At 44.3% G+C, this 22672-nt stretch overlaps 1 protein-coding gene across 1 annotated transcript in view; it reads left to right on the top strand.

The window, feature by feature from the left end:
• Window positions 1-22672, top strand: part of SMURF1 (SMAD specific E3 ubiquitin protein ligase 1) — a 2072011-nt gene that overhangs the window by 1378646 nt on the left and 670693 nt on the right. The window contains exon 9 of the mRNA XM_044089363.1: window positions 5389-5535. Within this exon, the coding sequence (XP_043945298.1) occupies window positions 5389-5535 (147 nt within the window). The remainder of the gene's footprint in view (window positions 1-5388; window positions 5536-22672) is intronic.

Here is a 22672-nt window from a genome sequence, read left to right on the forward strand (position 1 = left end):
TGTGTATATATATATATATATATATATATATATATATATATATGTATATATATATATATATATATGTATGTATGTATGCATCCACCTCCAGCTCTTGCCATTCCTTACCAAACACCAGCTACTGTCTCCCACCCAACATGGCTTCCGCCCAGGATATAGTACCAACACAGCCCATGTCTCCTTCTTACATAATTTCAATCTGCTCGTGACTCTGGTAAAATAGTATCCTCAGTTCTGCTGGACTTGTCTAAAACTTTTGATACCATCTCCCACACCCACCTACTGAATCATCTGTCTCACCTCGATCTCTCTTACAAAGCACTCTTCTGGTTCTCTAGCTATCTCTCTGACAGGTCCCAGGCTGTAAAATGGGGCCAAGGCACCTCTACCTTCCTCCCTACCCCCACTGGAATACCCCAAGGATCCATACTTGCTAGTCCTATTCAATATCTTTATTAACAACTTTCACAAAGCCATACCCAATACTAAAATTGTACAATATGCTGACGATTCTACCCTGATCTGCTGCGCCTCCAACGTAACAGATCTCCCACTACTGACTCAGCCTTCTCAACCACCAAAAACTGGATGCTCCAAAATCACCTCTCTTTAAATGTAAAAAAAAACAAAATCCTTCTATTTTCTCCTTCAAAATCTTCTATCAGGAAAGATTCACTTCATATAACTATCCACAATTCTCCATCATAGAGGTCTTACACTCTGCTAAACTCCTAGTATTCAAGTAGCAAAGCACATCCCGGGGAAATCCAACGTGTTAGCGGACAAGCTCAGCAAGGCGATTTTAATGCCTCCCGAGTGGTCTCTGTATAAAAACATAGGGGAGGAGATCTTCCGAAAATGGGGCGGCCTTGCTGTGATCTTTCTACCACTCCCATGAATACCAAATGCAGCAGCTACTTTGCCCTAATCCCCCCTCTGGGCCCTTTGGACTTCTGTATGCATTTCCCCTTTTTCCCCTCATACCCAACGTCATCCAGAAAGCAAAATTCTTGGGAAGTAGGCTGATTCTCATTGCCTCATACTGGCCTCATCAGATTTTGTTCACCTTTCTCTGGCCTCACCTACAGGAGAAGTCCTGGGTTCTGGACCTAGTTCCAGACCTTCTGACTCGTATGTCCAGAACTCTTCATCCTGGTGTCCAAACCCTCAGTTTGATAGCATGGCTGCTCCACTTCCAAACTTAGTCAGGCTTCAAGACTTCACACCAGCACTAAAACACATTTTGGTATCCTCTCACAAGACTTGGACCAGAAAGTTGTATGCTAGTAAATGGAAGAGGTTCTCCTACTGGCCACAAGCAAAAAATATTGATCCCTTCTGTAGCCCAATCAGTTAAATTTTGGAATTTCTTGTGGAACTTTTTCAGCAAGGCTCTGCAGCAGCTACAATTAAAGTCCAATTAACTGCAATACCTAATTTCCACATTTTTGACTATACTCCTAACCTGATGTCACACAAATTGTCTAAAGCATTTTTAAAAGGCACTTGTTTATTGAAACCTCCCATAAAAATAACCTTTCTCCATGGGATTTGAATTTTGTCCGGACTCATCTAACATTACCTGCTTTCGAGCCCATGTCATTCTCCTGGTAGCCATTACATCTGCAAGAAGAGTCTTGGAGTTGCAAGCTCTATCAATCAAGCCTCCATGCCTGATTTTCAATAGAGATGAAGTATCCCTATGTACAAATCCATCCTTCATGCAAAAAGTTGTTCCCAGACCAATCTAAATCAATCTGTTGAGCTCCCAGTCTTTTTTCCTAATCATAGCAACAAGGCAAAGTACAAACTTCAGCAATTGGATGTGCATAGACAGTTTATATTTTATTTGCATAGAACTAAAGATTTCAGGAAAACAAAACCATTGTTAATTTCCTTTTCTGAAGCAAAAACTGGCATGCCAGTTTCAAACATTACGCTTTCAAATTGACTCTCAAATTGATTTACTTTTATATACTCTTCAAGTAACAGGAATCCACCATTCAAAGTTAGAGGCCACTTAACCAGAACATTAGCAACATCCTCTGCTTACCTGGCCAGATTGTCAGTTGACATTATTTGTGCTTCTGCTACTTGGGCAACTCCTCATACATTTATTTCTCATTACAAAGTGGATTTGGTCTCCAAGGATAGGGCTTACTTTGGTTCCACTGTGTTCAAAGGTGTTCTTCTGTGAGCCACCCAGGGAAGTGGTGCTAGGGACACTGTCCCATCCAGTAAAAATGAAGGCGAGATAGGACAACATAACATAAAGAAGTTATGTACTTACCATAACGTTCCATGTTTGTTGTCCAATTTGCCATTCATTCTTATTGGACCTAGAGGTGAGGATTTCCTTCCTTACTAAGGAGCTCCTTTGTAGTTTTCTTTGTTTTTTCTACACCTGTTGTGTCTGTTGTAGTTTGGAGAAATTATTTATGGTTGGCAGCAAACAAGATCTGGGGAATTACACCACTGAATGATGTGATATATTTCTGCCATGAGCCAAGTTAGAGACTTTGAGCTAGTGTATTCGTCCGAGTTGGAGCCGAGGATCGGGTCTGAACCCATCCAGTAAGAATGAATGGCGAGATGGACAACAAACATGGAACGTTATGGTACGTACATAACTTCTTTTTTGTAATCTAGCACCTGCCAGGAAATCACAGCAGTAAAAGACGCTTGACATATAAAACCTAGTAATTAACTCTTGTCCTAAGACAATAGAAAGACTTTTAGTCCAGACATCCTGTCTCTGAGGTTGAGATCAAATTCACAAAATGCTTCATTTACCAGCTTTCTTCCAGCAGAGTGCACTGTGGTTACATTTTTGAAGCTCAGAACTTATAACAGTTTTCTTACATTTGTGAAAACGCGCCTGTGGATTATATTAATATTTACAATGACATAGAGTTATTTGTAAAATTCTATCTAGCTAGGCTGGCAGCCTTCACAGCAAGTACTACAAACTGTCACACCAAATGAATCTCGACACAACCGAAAAAGTTGCTTCTTCACCCCAATTGGTCAGCCCTAAATCTAACTCTGGATGAAAGAAGCCAAGAGACCCACACTCATAAATTGTACATAGCCAAATGAAAGAGATTCCCCTGTTGGTGCTAAAGGATTGGCAAGGACCCCAACCAGTCAGAGGTACCTTCCATTATGAAATATCTGTGTGAACTCATGCAGGTCTGGCTTACTCTTGCATCAGAGGTCATCTGTCAGCCATCTCCACTTGCTTACCTCTCACTTCCAACTAATGTCCAAATCTGGGGTCAAGTTATTCCTTAAAGGAGATTTGCATCTTATACCACCTAGAAAACCCATTACCCCTACTTGGGACCTCAAATTTGTGCTAGTGAAGCTTATCTTATCTTTTGAACTGACTACATCGGTAAACCACAAATTCTGCACTTTGAAAACTATCCTACTGTTTTAGCCCTCACTTCGGCTAGAAAAGTTTCAGAGCTTCAGATACTTGTGACCATTCCTCCCTTTCTTGTTTTTCACAAGGACAGGGTGATCTTTGGGACTAATTCTTCATTCATGCTTAAAGTAGTGAATGACGTGTCTCAATCAGGCCATAAACCTACCTACTTTCTTCCTCAATCCACAGAATCAGGGGAAAGAATACTGCTTTCTGTGGACTTTTATTGAAAGCTAAGTTTCTATTTGGACAAAAAGTCCATTCAAAAGTCAGATCAACTGTTTCTTTCATGGACTGTAAATTAGGTTAGCTGGTATCCAAGCAAGTCATTGCAAGCTAGATCTTTAAGGCCATCTCATTTTGTTGCTCTGTACATGGCAAGTGCTTGCTTTCATGTTCTCAAGCTCACTCTACCAATGCAGTAGCAGCCTCTGGAGCTTTCTACAAAGGAATGGATGCCAGTTTCATACTGGAGGCTCACCTGGTCATCTGTACACATTTCACTAAACACTACAGGATAGGTGCCTTTTCAAGATCAGTCCTATCTGGCATCTTCAACAGTTCTGCCTTTTTACCAGCCACCCCTACCTCCCCTTCAACTCACCCATGTGTTAATAAATCTGTAGCAGTGTTTTCAGTCAGGACCTGGTGCCGTTGTGTAAAAACTTACTATAACAGTATAGATGTCCTACTGATCATTGTTGTAGTATTCTTTCCTAACTTTCTTCCCTCTATACTTGTATTTTCTCCTTACTTATGCTTTCTCCCACAGTTCCTATCCCATGGGAAATACCCTAGAACCAAGGGGGATTTCTTGCTCCTTTATTACTATACCTCTCGTGGCTGACCAGTTTTCTCTCTCAGGGGTCTTCAGGCTGCTTATTTAGAGATAGTCTGAAGAATTACACTTGTACCTCTGCTTGTATATCCCTATGCTTGTGCACTAAGGTCAAAAGTTGGACATATGGTACTGGGAAGGTAAAACTTTGCTGCCCGTGCCAGAAGAGACCTGTTGTGATAGCCCATTAATCAGGAATGCTACAATACTTGACAGTAGGACATCTGTTTCTATGGTAAGTTCTTACACAACTGTACTTCATTTGCAAAACTTGCATTTTCATGTTCTGTTACTGCTACACCCTAGAAAGCTGAAAGGATCCTGTCTGTGGGTTTGAAAGGCAGCCCCTGTACTGCCAGGTGATAAGTCCACCACACCCACAGACAGGCCATGGGAAGAGCTCTGAGCTTTGATAGACTGTTGGAGAGAGGGTAGGAGGATACTACTACCCATATCCCAGTAAGCCTGTGTGTTCTACGAACATCTTCTGTTACAGGTAAATAGGACTTGCACAATTGTACTTCATGTAGCAGTATTAACTGTTTTTTTTTTCATGTATAGTACTAATTATGGTGTCCTTTTCTCAGTTGTTTCATTGTTGCTACTCCTTGATTTTATCACTCCTTGGGCAAGGGTAATTATATTTACACATACTGCTGTTCATTTTGCATTTAAAGTTAGGCTTTTTATCTACCTTATCCATGATTCCCAGTCAGGAAAGTGCCTTGAAGAACTGAAGAGAAATTGTACAAATTCAGGATATAAAAGGGAGCTGTACACGTACCTAATGAGTGTACAGCAGCACAAACCTGCATTTGTCTACTGGGAAGGAATCCACTATTTGTGCAATTTCAGGCCTGTGAAGACAGGTAAAGTGGTATGTAACCCAGAGTTATAATTTACTGACAACGCTTCAAAGATCTGCTGTTAATTTGAGTTTATTTACTAACAGCTGCATTTTAAAACTTCTCATTTATTACTGATTTAATTTTAATGTTGGTAGCCTTCCTAAAATTGTTTCCATTATGGTGTCACTATTTTCACTGTACCAGTTTGTGATGCTGATAAAGCATGTTATGATGTTGCATTTCATAGTAAGTGGTTTTCCTCTTATTTTCAGGGATCTTAATAGTGTAAATTGTGAAGATTTTGGACCATTGCCTTCTGGATGGGAGGTTCGGAGTACAGTGTCTGGGAGAATATATTTTGTGAATCACAATAACAGAACTACACAGTTTACAGATCCTAGATTACATCACATTATCAAGTAAGAAGTATAGTACCAATGTTGAAGTAGATGTGCAAAAAATGTATGCTGACAACTTGCTGGCATTTCGTTTGTGACAGTGTCCCATGTTCTTACTGTTGCATACCGAACTGTAATGACGTGCATCTTGCTTTTCAGGTGTTTAATGCTGACGTGGATTTAGAAGCTCTGTTTTTCGTAGTTTGAGATAGTACCTGGTGCTTTGCAGCTTGCATGAAATCAATAGAGGTTGTAGATCACAGTAAAGATTTGGAGATAACTTGGTTTAAAAAATATTGTGTAAAATTGGTCTTTGTCATATTTAGAAGCTGATTTTTAGCTGCGTTGATTTAAAAGTAATCTGTAACAGCACCATCATGAGTGATTATTTCCAAGAAAGTATTACATGGCTGCAGGAGGAGGAACCAAGAATTTTCTGATGTGATCATTATTATCACCAGCCCATCATGAGTGCAGCACTGACTCCATGACTGTACCAGCAAACAAAGTTGTGTCAAAAATATGTGAATACTTCTGCCACTGTCACTTGCCAAAGGTAGCCAGAAGTCCATGCACCATGTATTTACAAATTTTTTAGTGAATCATTACATAAAATGTACATATAGAGGTAAAGAGAGAGATATTTAAAATAGTTTGTTTAAAAGCAATGCAACGGAAACACTGGTATGTCTTTAACTGGTGATGTGCATATCTTTCACTGAACACCCATACAGGAGGTTTAAGGTATTAATGAAGAGAGTAGTTTGGCTGGCTGGGTCTTTATTGCAGTTTTTACTGAATGGTATGTCTGCTTGACCTTTTTAACATTTGCTTTGTGTGTGTACACTCGCATGTTCTTTCTTTATACGTAGGTAAGGAAATTATATATACACGCATGCGCATTGAAATAGTCAATGTTTGTCACTTGCACTGGGTTTTATGTGATAGTACAGAGTTACAAGTATTTTTGGATTAACACAGAAAAGATGGCCTTCATGAATGTAGTTAATACAAATGAAATAATGTTTTTTGGAATTAACTTGAGGGGATGATAAATCCTATCTTCGTTTATGTAGCGTCAGTTGTCACCTAGAGTGATATGATGGCCATATCTTCTAGTATGAATATGCACAAAGATCAGTGCCCATGCAGCCAAAGAATGGACACTGGGGAGGCATCAAAAGCAAGGGGCAGACCAGGTTACATTCCAGTAGAAATTCTCAGTTTATTTGTAGTTAACTGCTGTGCTGTAGCATCAGTAGGCATGCTAAACACCTTGTCTACAAAAGTAGTCCAAGCCAACAGCAGTTTTAAAAGAACCAAATTCTGTAAATTAAGGAGAGCTCATTAATTATGCAAATGAGCACCTTTTCTGATGTCTTACTAAATGCACAAGTTTAAGGTTTGTGAAACTTGATGAATAACAGTGAAATTTAATCTGAGGGCAGGATGGGAGTAAAAGATTTTGCAGAGATTTGGTTTCCTTGGTGTATGATTGTACTTGTCTGTTGTCCAAAAAATGGAGAACCAGGGTGTTGATGGAAAGTCGTGGTCTTACAAATCAGAGACACTGACCTCGGAAATGTGAAGGTGTTTTAACAGTAGCATCCGATCAAGTGTGTGATGCACCTTAAAAAGGAAACCAGTAGTTGCTGCAGTTGCATAGACAGAATTAATGTAGATGTATTGACAGACTTGTGGTGATGTATCTAACAGTATTATGATTGTGAGTAGCTGTGCAAGTTACCTGTGGTGTAATGTGTGGAGAAGTACTAAGTGTATATTCTGTCAACACAGTACAAGAAATATATACGTATATATGTGTATATAAATATGGGTCTACTTTGATTCACTGAAAACTTATTTTGTAAGTACTGTTGTGCAAATAAAATGTATATGCCCTTTTCCCACTGTAGTGCAATCCTGGAGTTAGTCTATATAGTTAGGGGGGTGTGGGGGGCACAGCGAAGCCCCCCACCTACTTAGCTTTTATATTTATGAATCTCATTTCACTAAAAGCTAACAATATAAAACCAAAAGTAGGTGAGGGGCTTCTCTCCCACACCCCTCAACTATATATACTAACTCCAGGATCACACTACAGTGGGGAAAAGGGCATACACGTTTTATTTACCCAACAGTACTTTCATTTAGTGAAATGAGTTTTCAGCGATTTTGGCTTTCAGCGATTTGGTGCGAGTGTTTTGAAATTCACTGAAATGAGTTTTCAGTGAATCAAAGTAGATATATATATAAATATATATATATAAATATATATATATATATATATATATATATATATATATATATACACACACACACGCACACACACACTTTAGTACATTGAATTGAAGGAAAACTGAAATTTATATAAATGAGATAAAACCGAAAATTTAAAATAAGTTGCAAAATCGAAATGCACAATACTGAAAAAGCAGTTGGAAGTGTAGCGCACTGCTCCTGACAGCCTGTATACATTTGCGAAAATAAACAATGTTAAGTTGTCAGTCTCGCCTTCATTCTTGCTGGATGGGTTCGGAGCCGATCCTCGGCTCCGACTCGGCCAATACTAAAAGCTCGAGAGCTAATTCCACCGGCTCGAGGCTCCCCTATATCCCAAAATGCTAGGCGGTAACTACTCAGATCTCGTTTGCCGCTATAGCTGACGAGGTGCTCTTCTACCGGCTCAGGCAGGTTAGTTTAACTTTTTCCTTTCAGGTACTTCTAAAACCCGCTTTTTGTTGTTCATATCTTAGCCCTTTTAGTTTAATTTAAATTTAGATCTCTCGACCCCTTTTTGTCGAGTCCTTTACCTTCTCCCCTTATCTTGTAGGCCTTCGGCCCTTCCCTTCCCCCAGTCCTTCAGTGACTAGTTTAGTTTTCTTTTTTGTCAGTAAGGGCTTGTGTGTGTGTGTCTGTGGCTTTTTAGCCTTTAGTTAATAGTTGATTGTTAGCTAAATTTAAAATAACTCTTTTATACAGGGTGTGTCTGTGGTGTTTTTTTGCTGTTGTCAGGCACATTCTCTACAATGTCTAAGGAAAAGGTCTCTGGCTTCAAGAAGTGTGACTCGTGCTGTCAGAAAATGTCTCTGACAGACGGTCACACTTCTTGTGTGTATTGCCTGGGGCCTGTGCACCTGCAGGACTCATGTGCTGTCTGCCATGGTTTCAGCCCTCGAGTCCTGCAGGAGCGCAAGAACAAACTCATTCTAAGGGGTTTGTTAAAGCCTGAAGGCCCCCCGACTCAGTCTAGTTCAGGAAAACCTTCGAAGGCTTCAAAACAGTCGACTCCTGCTCCTGAGTCGACTGTAGTAATGTCAAAGCAGGCTCCGACATCGGCTCCGGCCGGAGCCGATGTTTTTGGGCCTCAAACTATTACCTCGGCTCCGGCTGGAGCTGAGGCTGTTAAGTCTTCATCGGCTCCGATACTATCGGAGCCACATTCTAAAAAGAGATCGAGATCCCCTTCTATAGGATCTACTCTTACTATTACTTCGGCTCCGGCTGGAGCCGAAGCTAGTAAGTCCCCATTGGCTCCGATACCATTATCGGAGCCATTTCACAGAAAGAGATCCAGGTCCCCCTCAATTGGTTCTGTACACTCAGCACCAGGATCTCCTGTACTTTTGGAGCGGAGTCACAAATCACATTCCTCTCGGTCTTCCAGGTTGTCAGACCATGATTTGCAGAGGGTGGTGAGTAGATTTCTTAAGTCCGAGGCACTGGCCCAAATGCTCCATAGCCCGACTCATCAGTTGTTGGCTATTCCCGTCCCTCATTACATTCCTCCTCCGACTCCTTTGAGTTCGGAGCCAGGGCTTGTTGGAGCCATCACTGTCGGTGCGTCGGATCCGATACCATCTTTTTCGGCTCCGTCGTCTGCTCCGGTCTCCTCTTTGGAGGGATATCGGCGCCGGGCTTCCCTCGTCGGCTCCGAGGGGGCGAGTGGCATCGGACCCTTGTCCGACCCCGCTCTCCCTCTCGGGGCTTCGGCGCTGGTGAGTTCGGCTCCGACATCGGCTTCGGAGCCGTCCCTGTCGGTGCCGGGAGGGGTCCTTGTCTCTTCGGAGCGAGGGCCTCTGACCTTGCCTGACAGGGATGCCTTCGAGGTCATGCGGAGCATGCTAGAACCGGGTTCTGCCCCGCAGTCTGTTCCCTCAGCTCCTCCTACTACAGTGCCTGCGGAGATTTCTGCTCACCCCCTTGTCTCACACCGTAGAGAACCAACTCCTCAAGTTTCCCCATTGGGATTTTCCTCCTCTTCCGAGGTCTCTCCTGACCCTGCAGGAGATCCCCCTAGGAAGAGGCAGTGCAAGAGGAAGCACATTGACTCCCCTGAGTCTATCACCTCTGACACTGACTTGGAGGAATCCGAAGGGTCCCCCCGTTCCCCCTCTGAGGATGTCTCCTTTGCGGACATCCTAGAAATACTCAAACAGAGGGGAAATTGGCCAGCCCTTAACCCTTCGGAGGATGAGTCAGTGTATCTTGAGGCGTTTGGTTCTCGCCCTTCTACCTCCTGGGTGTCCCCTCCCTTTGACCCCTTATGGAAGTGGTGGCAAGGAAGGCTTGGACGGCTCCTGACTCAGTGGAACCCACCCCTAGGAGACCATCCAAATTTATCACTGCTCCCTCAGACAAACAGTTTCTATCCAAAGGTGTCCCGGTTGATGCCATGGTGGTGGCTGCGGCCACAAAGAAGGAATTAGCTGATCCTTCTGTTCCTGTCCATCCTCCTAATAAAGAATCTAGGACCATGGACAGATACGGCAAGCGGATGTTTTCGTCCGCGACCTTTTCTATGCGGTCGCTGAACTACTTATGCCACTTCACTCGTCTCCAAAGAGATTTACTCAAGGATATGGGTGAACTGATGAAGGATCCTACAGCTGAGGGGTTCAAAGACGCTATGAACTCCCAGTTGGCAACCCTAAATTCAATTGTGAACTCCTCCATGCGACTGGTTTCATACGCAGCAGATGGAGCGAGTAGATCTGCAGGCACAGGCATTGCCTTACGAAGGCACGCCTGGATGCGTCTGTGCAACTTTGCGGACCCTTTCAAGGCATCCTTCAACAATTCCCCCTATGAAGGATCATCTTTGTTTGGTCCACAGGTGAAGGATACATTGACCAGGTGAGAGGTGGAAGGTAAGACTCTCTCTGCCGTAGGAGTCCGTTTTTCCACCTCTTCTAGACCCTATCCCAAAGGTCAGAGGGGAGGGAAGATGTGGATCCGGAAACAATCTCAGGGAGTCTCATCTGACGCACAAGGCCGATTCCCCTCTAGAGGCAGAGGGGGGAATAATACTAGACGCCGCCCCAGAGGCAGAGGAGGTCCGCAAAACCAGGGTAGCAGAGAGGTGTTCTCTGACAAACCCTTTCAGCACCCCTGAGGGGCTGCCCGGCTGTCCACCTTCGGAGGCAGTCGGGGGAAGATTATCACTGTACCCAGAAGCCTGGCTTTCCCTAACTCAAGACAAATGGGTACAGTCGATCATATCCGAGGGTTACAAAATTCCCTTTATTCACATTCCAACTCAACCAAAAAAATCCCTTCCAGATGTTCCACCCGGTCTAAGGGAAAAAGCAGCATTGGAAGTCTCAAAGCTGCTATTAAAAAGAGTCATCCAACCAGTCCCAGCAGACCAGCAAGGATCCGGAATCTACTCCAAATTCTTTTTGGTACCAAAAAAAACAGGGGACTGGAGGCCCATTCTAGATCTCAGTCACTTAAACAAGTTTGTCAAGAAAACAAAATTCCGGATGGTCACGCTACAGTCCATCCTACCCTTCTTGGGTCAGGACAATTGGATGTGTTCGATAGATCTTCAGGATGCGTACTACCACATCAAAATGAACCGACGCTCCAGGAGATCTCTCAGCTTCAGGCTGGGAGCCAGTCACTACCAGTTCAGAGCCCTGCCCTTTGGTCTCACTACAGCCCCCCGAGTGTTCACCAAATGCATGGCAGTGGTCACGGCTCACTTGAGGCGCCAGATATTCCAGGTGTTTCCATATCTGGACGATTTGGCTCCTTACGGCCACCACCAGGCATCAGCTTCTACTATCCAGGAATTTCACCATGCAAACCTGTCAAGCTCTAGGCATCTCAATAAATTTCGAAAAATCTGCCTTGTCGCCTTGTCAGTCTATTACTTTCATAGGCGCCAAATTAGATACACAAACTCTTTCAGCAACACTCACAGAGCAGAGGGTTTTAGACATTCGGAACCAAGTATCCCTTCTGTTGCAATTGGTCAAAGTCAAAGCCAGATTAGTGTTAAAGGTACTAGGACTCATGGCAGCAGCTATTCCCCTTCTCCCCTTAGCTCGCTTTTACATGAGGATCCTCCAGTGGATGCTCTTTACCCAATGGTCCTTTCAACGACTCCCAATGTCCCATACCATACTGATAACTCAAGTATGCAAGAATCAACTATCTTGGTGGGTCACGTCACCTCAACTTCTGCAAGGAAGACCCTTCCCTCTCCCCCCTCCAGTTGCCACGTTGACAACAGATGCCTCCCTGATCGGGTGGGGGGGCATTATCAGGGCAGGACAGTCCAGGGCACGTGGCAACCCTTCGAGTGCCACTTGCACATAAATGTCCTAGAGATGAGAGCAGTGCTTTTAGCATTGCAAGCCTTTCACGACTCTCTTCCCAAAGGGACTATTGCAATCCAAACGGACAACATGTCCGTGGTGTGGTACATCAACAAACAAGGCAGAACCAGATCATACCCTTTATGTCGAGAAGCACTCAGACTTTGGCAATGGGCGATCTCTTCTCAACGTTTTCTGATAGCAACGCATATCCCCGGGAAATCCAACGTCATTGCAGACAGGTTGAGCAGAGCAATTCTCATGCCACACGAGTGGTCTCTAAAGACATCAGTTCTAGAAGAGGTATTTCTAAGATGGGGCCATCCTTGCTGCGATCTTTTTGCTACTCCCCAAAACAGCAAGTGTCAAGACTTCTTCACGCTCTTCCCATTACCAGGCCTTCCCACCAGAGATGCTCTAGTCCACGATTGGCCCCGAGGACTTCTGCATGCCTTTCCCCCCTTTCCACTGATACCTCAACTAATTCAGAAAGCCATCGCCTTGAGAGTGACTATGATCCTCATTGCCCCTTACTGGTCTCGACAGATATGGTTCCCCTTTCTTCATCGTTACCTTTTGGAGCAGCCTTGGCATCTGGACCCAGTACCAGATCTCATTATCCATCAGTCGGGTCAGCTGCACCAATCTCTGTCTTCCCTAAACCTCACAGCATGGTTTTTCCAATTCCTACCTTAGCCAGGCTTCCCTCAATATCTCGCTCGGTCCGAGATATATTGATAGCCTCTCATAAATCCTCTACCCGGAAGATTTATACTAGTAAATGGAAACGTTTTTCCCTTTGGGCATCATCGAAAAACATTGATCCTTTTACTGCACCTATCCAGTCCATTTTAGACTTCCTGGCAGAACTATTTCATTTAGGATCTTCTGCATCAACCATTACAGTTCAGTTGGCTGCCATTTCAAATTTTCATGTGGGTGTTTCAGAATCCAGCATTATGGCTCACAAACTTTGTAAGGCCTTCTTAAGAGGTATATTTCTTCTCAAACCTCCGATCAAAGACCCTCCGCCTCAATGGGATTTAAACTTGGTTCTGGCGTCTTTAATTCTTCCCCTTGAACCAGCGGCTTCATGTTCTCTGAAATTGCTTTCCTGGAAGACACTTTTTCTGGTAGCTATAACTTCAGCGAAAAGAGTATCAGAACTCCAAGCCCTCTGCAGTCGTCCTCCTTGCCTAGTTTTCACAAAGACAGAGTATCTCTCGACGAACCCATCCTTTTACCAAAAATCTCTTCTCAAATTAACCTAAACCAGATTATTGATCTCCCGTTTTTCCCTAACTATTCAAATAGATCAGAGCAAAAGCTGCATTTTTGGATGTTCATCGCCAACTGAGATATTACTTAGACAGAACTAAACAACTCAGGAAATCTGATCAATTGTTTCTGTCATATGCAGAAGGAAGATTGGGCCTTCCAGTTACCAAAGTATCTCTGTCTAGATGGCTCACTTCTACAATTACTTTCATCTATGAGATCAGACATCAAAATTACCCTCAAGACCTAGAGCTCATTCAACCAGGGCATTAGCTACATCCATAGCCTTTCAGGACAGATTGCCAATAGACTCAATCTGTGCAGCAGCCACATGGGCTTCTCCTCATACATTCATTTCACATTACAAATTGGACATGGTTTCCAGAAGCCGTGCCGATTTTGGTTCCACTGTTCTCAAGAGTCTGTTCCGATAGGCCACCCGGGATAAGGTGCTAGGGACGCGGTCCCATCCAGCAAGAATGAAGGCGAGATTGACAACTTAACATTAAGAAGTTATGTACCTACCATAACGTTCCATGTTAGTTGTCTTCTTCTCGCCTTCTTTCTTGCGTCCCTCCCTCCTTCCCCCAAGCCTGGACAGACCGACCAGAATTCTTTGTGTTTCTTCTTCTGAAATTTGTTACTCCATTTTTGGAGACTAATATTGCTTGGTATAGCTACCAAACGAGATCTGAGTAGTTACTGCCTAGCATTGTGGGATATAGGGGAGCCTCGAGCTGGTGGAATTAGCTCTCGAGCTTTTAGTATTGGCTGAGTCTGAGCCGAGGATCGGCTCCGAACCCATCCAGCAAGAAAGATGGCGAGAAGAAGACAACTAACATGGAACGTTATGGTAGGTACATAACTTCTTATTTTCTGACTTTTTGTGAAAACACATTATCTACTGAAAAGTGTCCACTACATTCTGCAGCCATTACAGCCGACCACAACTTAGAGATACATCTATATTTTTAATCAACTTTTCATTTTACATCTTTGAAAGTGGTGCTGTTGCTTAAATGAACTCCATTGCATCATAATTAGCTTTATGATGATTCAGTACAAATTCAAATTGATTATGCCTCTGTAACAGCTACCTTTTCATTGGAGAAGGTCTACTAACAAGCATTCATACTCTCAACTCATCCACTCGAACGTTGTACTTGCATGCCCATATTTACGAATTTTACAAGTGGTGTACATATTCTTATAATACAAGTCTTTCCTTTCCTTTCAAAGACTTGGTAGTGTAAACAGTGCTAATAGTGTATGATACGTGATATGTAATATATATGCAGTCATGTTTTGCTACTACATAATCATAGTACAAACCATTAAAGTGCAAGTGCTGTTTTATACTAACACCAGGGTAAAGGAGCAATTACACGCAAGTCGATCTTGCAATTTTTGATATTATACATTACTGTACCATTATTTTAAACTTTCAGTTTTGTTCTCAATTGTATAAATTTCAGTTTTCTTTAAATTCGATGTACTAAAGTATATCCATATCCATATATGTATATATATATATATATATATATATATATACACACATATATATATATATATATATATACATATATATATATATATATACATGTGTGTGTGTGTGTGTATATGGGTGGGAGGTTGGCCTATTAATTAAGGTGTTTACCTTACAGACACAAGGTGTGGGGTTTGATTCTTACATGGGGTAATTGGCTAGGATTAAAATGGCCCACAGGGGCAGTTAGCCTAGTACTAATCTATGAACCTATATATAAATATATAATGTTAAGTTGTCAATCTCGCCTTCATTCTTGCTGGATGGGTTGGCTCCGACTTGGCCACTTACTAAAGCTCGAGAGCTAATTTTACCGGCTCGAGGCAACCCTATATCCCATGATGCTAGGCGATAACTACCCAGATCTCGTTTGCCGCTTTATGCAGGTGCGTTTTTACCGGCTCTTGGTAAGTTTTCAAATTTCAGACTTTTAGTCACCCCTTTTTGTCTTAGTTCCACTCCTTTTATTGTTTTAATTTGTAACGGTTAATTTTTAACCCTATTCCTCGTTAGTACCTTGTATTTCCCTTATCCCAGTTATATATCCCTTCCCCTAGGTTAGGCCTTAAGCCTGCCCCTTTCCTATTTCTTGTCAGGGATTCTGTGGAGTGTTTGGGTGTGTTAGTATCCCAGTTTTTTATTTATATTTGGATTGGGTGTTTGTGTGTGTTTTTTACTCTGGTGCTCCCTCGACACTGTTATGTCGAAGGACACAAAGGTCTCAGGCTTCAAGAAGTGTGACTCGTGCTGTCAGAAAATATCTCTTGACAGACGGTCACACTTCTTGTGTTTACTGCCTGGGACCCCTGCACCTGCAGGACTCTTCTTCTGTGTGCCACGCATTCAGCCCAAGAGTCCTGCAGGAGCGCAGAAACAAATTAATATTGAGGGGCTTGTTAAAGCCCGAGAGCTCCCCGACTAAGTCTGCGCCGGGGAAGCCCTCGAAGCCAGCAAAGCCGTCGGCTCCGAGTCCCAAGCCGTCGGCTGCTGGCTCACCTTCTGTGACAAGATCGGCTCTGGCCGGAGCCGATCCTTCTGTGTCACAGCTTCCAGTATCGGCTCCACTCGGCGCCGATACCGCTGAATCTTTGCACTCAGTCGGCTCCGGCTGGAGCTGACGTATCCTCGGCTCCTTCGGCTCCACCCACCTCCAGAAAGAGGTCAAGATCCCCATCGTTGGAGTCTTTCCATTCGGCTCCGAGATCACCCTTGCTCTCGGAGCGGAGCCATAGGAGCAGATCTTCTCGGTTGTCCAGGCTTTCTGACCACGGCCTTGAGAGAGTGGTGAGTAGGCTATTAAAGTCTCAGGCATTGGCCCAAATGCTCCATAGCCCGTCTCATCAGACGGTAGCTATTACACATCCACCTATTATTCCTCCTTCGACTCTCCTCCAGAGTTCGGAGCCGTGACTGTTGTGGCATCGGAGCCGATACCTCCCCCTTCGGCTCCGTCGTCCTCTGCTCCGATCTCCTCCTTGATGCCTTCATTGGAGGGATCCGGGCGTCTGGTCTCTCTCGCCGGCTCCGAGGTGGCGAGTGGCATCGGACCCTTGTCCGACCCCGTTCTCCCTCTCGGAGCGTCTGCGCTGGTGAGCTCGGCCCCGACATTGGCCTCGGAGCCTTCCCTGTCTGTGCGGCCTGGGGTTCCTATCTCTTCGGAGCAGGAGCCCTCTGGCCTCTCTGATGGGGGAGCCTTCGAGGTGATGAGGAATGTACTAGCCCCAGGGCGTAGTCACCGGTCAGTTCCATCAGCTCCTCCCACTACAGTGCCTGCTGACGTCTCTTCCCACTCTCTTGCTTCCAGGCCCACTGGGAATATCTTCCTCTTCCGAGGCTTCTCCTGACCCGTCAGGTGAGCCTCCACATAAGAGGACATGTAAGAGGAAACATCTAGACTCTCCTGAGTCTATTACATCCGATACCGACTTGGATGAGTCGGAGGGATCCCCAAGGTCCCCCTCTGAGGATGTATCTTTCTCAGACATCCTTGAAATCCTTAAGCAGAGGGGGAACTGGCCTTCCCTGAATCCTTCCGAGGACGAGTCGGTTTACCTGGAGGCGTTTGGTTCTCGACCCTCCACCTCCTGGGTGTCTCCACCTTTCGACCCCCTTATGGATGTGGTGGCTTGCAAGGCGTGGACGGCCCCAGATTCGGTGGAACCCACTCCTCGGAGGCCTTCTAAATTCATTACGGCCCCACCTGATAGGCAATTTTTGACAAAAGGTGTCCCGGTTGATGCCATGGTGGTGGCTGCAGCCACCAAGAAGGTACTAGCCGATCCTTCAGTACCTATCCATCCTCCTAACAAGGATTCTAGGGCTATGGATAGGTACGGTAAGCAGATGTTTTCTTCAGCGACCTTTGCCATGCGGTCGCTGAATTACTTGTGTCACTTCACCCGCCTTCAGAGAGATGTTCTCAAAGAGTTGGGAGAAGTTTTACAGGATCTGTCAGCTGCTGGGTCCCAGGATAAAATTAACTCACAGCTAGGAACCCTAAACTCTATTGTTAACTCCTCCATGCGGCTCATTTCATATGCAGCCGATGGAGCGAGTAGGGCCGCAGGCACAGGAGTGGCATTAAGGCGTCACGCCTGGATGCGGCTTTGTAATTTTGCAGACCCCTTCAAGGTGTCCTTCACAAATTCTCCTTTTGATGGTTCGACCTTGTTCGGACCTCAAGTGAAAGGCACCTTGACCAGATGCGAACAAGATGGCAAGACTCTTTCTGCCATAGGAGTCCATTTCTCCACCCCTTCAAGACCATACCCCAAGGGTCAGAAGGGTGGGAAAATGTGGTTCCGCAAATCTCAAGGAGTCACGCCTGACGCACGAGGTCAGTTTACCCCCAGAGGCAGAGGGGGTAACAACAACAGACGCCACCCTAGGGGCAGAGGGGGTCCGCAGAATCAGGGTAGCAGGGAGCCTCTCTCTGACAAACCCTTCCAGCATCCCTGAGATGTTGCCCGATTGTCCACCTTCGGAGGCAGTCGGGGGAAGATTGTCGCTGTACCCAAAAGCCTGGCTTTCCCTTAATCAAGACAAATGGTTACAGTTGATCATATCCGAGGGTTACAAAATTCCCTTTATCCAAACCCCAGTTCAGCAAAAGGGAACCCTTCCAGACATTCCACCCGGTCTAAGGGAACTAGCAGTACCAGAGATATCAAAACTGCTAGCAAAAAGAGCCATCCAGCAGACCAACTAGGATCCGGAATCTACTCAAGGTTCTTTTTAGTACCGAAAAAGACAAGGGGACTGGAGACCAATATTAGATCTCAGCAAACTAAACAAGTTTGTAAAGAGAACAAGATTGCGGATGGTCACGCTACAGTCCATTCTACCCTTTCTGGGCAAGGACAATTGGATGTGCTCCGTGCACCTTCAGGATGTGTACTATCACATCAAAATTCACAGGCGCTCCAGAAGGTTTCTCCGCTTTCGGCTTGGGGCCAGTCACTACCAATTCAGAGCCCTGCCCTTTGGTCTCACTACAGCCCCCAGAGTGTTCACCAAATGTATGGCAGCGGTTACGGCTCACCTGAGACGTCAAGGATTCCAGGTGTTTCCATATCTAGACGACTGGCTCCTCACTGCCACCACCAGGCATCAACTTCTCCAAGCCAGAGATTACACCATTCACATTTGCAGAGGGCTAGGAATCTCTCTAAATTTCGAAAAATCTGCCTTGTCGCCTTGTCAATGTATTACCTGTATAGGCGCCAATTTGGACACCGTACAACTTTCAGCAAAGTTAACAGATCAAAGGGTCTTAGATTTTCAAAACCACATCCATGTTCTTCTTCAGAGCGACAAAATTCAGGCCAGGTATGTCCTGAAAGTATTGGGTCTTATGGTGGCCGCTATAACACTTCTTCCCCTTGCCCGCTTTTACATGCGTCTCCTACAGTGGATGCTTTTCACCCAATGGTCTTTTCAACGACTCCCTATGCATCACAAGATCATGATAATTCCAGCTTGCAAAAGGCATCTGTCCTGGTGGATATTGTCCCCTCAAGTCCATCAAGGCAGACCCTTTGTTCCTCCCTCCCCGGTCGCCATGGTTACATCGGACGCCTCCCTGTTCGGGTGGGGGGGGGGCATTTTCAGGGCAGGATGGTCCATGGCACTTGGCAACCTTTCGAATGCCACCTGCATATAAATGTCTTGGAGATGAGAGCAGTGCTTTTAACATTGCAAGCCCTCCACAACTCTCTTCCCCTGGGGACTATTGCAATCCAAACGGACAATATGTCCGTAGTGTGGTATATCAACAAGCAGGGCGGAACCAAGTCCTATCCCCTGTGTCGAGAGGCACTCAGACTTTGGCAGTGGGCAATCTCTTCTCAGCGGTTTCTGATAGCAATGCATATCCCCGGGAAGTCCAACATCATAGCGGACAGGTTGAGCAGAGCTATTCTCATGCCTCACAAGTGGTCTCTCAAACAATCTGTGATGGAAGAGATTTTTCAGAAGTGGGGCCTTCCTTGCTGCGATCTTTTTGCTACGCCTCAAAACAGCAAATGCCCTGACGTCTTCACCCTCTTCCCCCTTCCAGGCCATCCCCCCAGAGATGCTCTAGTCCAAGATTGGCCCCGGGGACTTTTCTATGCCTTTCCACCTTTTCCTCTAATACCACAAGTAATTCAGAAAGCAACCGCCTTGAGAGCCAAGATGATTCTCATTGCCCCTTATTGGCCTAGACAGATATGGTTTCCGTTCCTGCATCGTTATCTTTTGGTACAGCCTTGGCATCTGGACCCGGTTCCAGACCTTCTGACCCACCAGTCGGGGCAGCTGCACCAATCCATACCTTCTCTCAACCTCACTGCTTGGTTGCTCCACTTCCGTCCCTAGCCAGGCTTTCTATGATTTCTAATCCCATCCGGGATATCATAGTAGCTTCCCTTAAATCTTCCACCAGATGGATTTACACTAGTAAATGGCAACATTTCTCCTTCTGGGCAAAAGCTAGGAATATAGATCCCTTTACTGCTCTGATTCATTCGGTCTTGGACGTCCTAGCTGAAATTTTTCACTCAGGATCTTCTTCCTCCACAGTAAAAGTTCAGTTGGCAGCCATTTCAAATTTTCATATAGGCTTGTTGGACTGCAACATCATGTCCCATAAGCTTTGCAAGGCATTCCTTAGAGGTGTATTTTTACTTAAGCCTCCGATCAAAGACCCTCCACCACAGTGGGATCTAAATTTAGTATTAACATCCTTGATTCTTCCCCCCTTTGAACCTGCGGCTTCCTGTTCATTGAAATTTCTTTCCTGGAAGACACTCTTCCTAGTCGCCATTACTTCTGCTAGGAGAGTATCTGAGCTTCATGCCCTCTGCATTCGTCCTCCCTACTTAATCTTCCACAAAGACAGAGTTTCTCTAAGGGCTAATCTGTCTTTCTTACCCAAGGTGGCATCGCAGACATACTTAAATCAGTCTATTGATCTCCCAGTTTTTTTCCCAAATTATACTAATAGAGTGGAGCAAAAACTACATTATCTGGATGTTCATCGCCAGCTCAGATATTATTTGGACAGAACCAAACAAATCAGGAAATCTGATCAACTGTTTTTATTGTATGCAGAGAACAGGAAAGGCCTTCCAGTATCTAAGGTAACCCTATCTAGGTGGCTGTCTTCTGTGATTACATGTATTTATCAACTCAGAGGTAGAGAGTTGACTTCTAGGCCAAAAGCCCATTCAACTAGAGCACTAGCTACATCTACAGCTTTTCAAGCTAGACTACCAATAGACACTATTTGTGCAGCAGCCACATGGGCCTCTCCTCATACCTTTGTTTTGCATTACAAATTGGACTTGGCCTCCAGAAACAGGGCAAATTTTGGTTCCACCGTTCTCGAGAGTCTGTTCCATTGAGCCACCCAGGATGAAGGTGCTAGGGGCGCGGTCCCATCCAGCAAGAATGAAGGCGAGATTGACAACTTAACATTGAGAAGTTATGTACCTACCATAATGTTCCATGTTAGTTGTCTTCTCTCACCTTCTTTCTTGCATCCCGTCCACCATCCCCCTAGCCTGGACAGACTGAGAAGATTGTTCCTCTTCCTTGAAGAGTCCTGATCTAGCATTTCCAGCCAAATAGCTTGTCCTAGTGTCACTAGATTAGATTGATTTCTTTGGCGGGATTATTCCCTTTTTCCTCCTCCTCTCCAGTTGGGGGACTATATTGCATAATTTTCTTTAGCTACCAAACGAGATCTGGGTAGTTATCGCCTAGCATCATGGGATATAGGGTTGCCTCGAGCCGGTAAAATTAGCTCTCGAGCTTTAGTAAGTGGCCGAGTCGGAGCCGAGGATCGGCTCTGAACCCATCCAGCAAAAAAGAAGGCGAGAGAAGACAACTAACATGGAACGTTATGGTAGGTACAGAACTTCTCATTTTATATATATATATATATATATATATATATATATATATATATATATATATGGGTCTACTTCATTTGCCCTAACTTCTGATTGACCGACACCCATTTGCCCAATGCCAAATGACCGAAACTTCATTTGACCGACCAGTATTATTGGCAAGTAAATGGGATATGCCCCCTTCCCTACTGTAGTGCGACCCTGGAGTTAGAATATATAGTTAGGGGGGTGGTGGGGGTGCGAAACCCGCCACTTAATTTCATATTATATTGTTTAGTTTTGCTTTAATATTGCTTACCCCACACCCCCGCAAACTATATATTCTTACTCCAGGGTCGCACTACAGTGGGGAAGGGGGCATATCCCATTTACTTGCCAATAGTACTTGTCAGTCAAATGAAGTGTCGGTCAAATGGGGTCGGGCAAATGAAGTAGATAGATATAGCTATATATATATATATATATATATATATATATATATATATATATATATACACACGTATAGACGAGTGTGAATTTCTAAAACAAGTATCCTCTCAACACACACAAAATCATGGTGTCCGCTTTGCTTTCTTGACTGAATTTTTTTCTGTTAGCTATAAACTCCATGAACCACATCTAGGAATGGTTAATTTCTGATGCAGTCAATGATGTGCGTTTGAAACTAACAGCTCTTCTTAACACAAGTAACCAAATGCCATGCAAATGTCTCCAAAATTCAATAGAAAAGAGACATAACTGTTTAAGTGGGTAGTGCTCTCTCTCTCTCTCCCCCATTTGTAAACTCCTTCAGAATTTCTCAACTCCAGTACCCCTCCCTGCTTTCAGATCTCCAATTCAGGCTGACTTTAGTGGATCCTACCAAAGGGAGGATCCATCAGCTGTCTTCCCCTCAGTGTTTCCTTCCATTTGATGTGCTACCAGACTTTTAGGGTTTTAGGAAATACAAGGCCTCTAGTGTTCGTGTATGACTTGCCTTTTAAGATTATGCTGACTGTCTTCCCAGTTTCCCAGTTAATTTACATATTCTGCATGACTCGCAGTTCTTTGCTCCTCCTCCCATTTTTTTAATAACCTTTGTAAAGGGCATGCAAATGTTCAGGTAGGCATTTATTTTATATCAAAGATGTCAGTTGCTCTGTCAGTCTTCACGTTGTTTTGAAACTATCCAGGCAGTTCCCATTTCCTGTAATCCCTTAAGAAGGAAAACTGCCTTTCTGGTGAGTGACACACTTTCCAAATGCCAAACTAACTTCGGCCACAGCTTCAGTATTTTGCAAGTTCAGTGAGACTCACTCCTAGCAAACTATGTAACTGAAGTGTATTCTGAAATA

The sequence above is a fragment of the Protopterus annectens genome, chromosome 12.part0 (assembly GCF_019279795.1).
Source record: "Protopterus annectens isolate FY-2018-M chromosome 12.part0, PAN1.0, whole genome shotgun sequence".
NCBI lineage: Eukaryota > Metazoa > Chordata > Ceratodontiformes > Protopteridae > Protopterus > Protopterus annectens.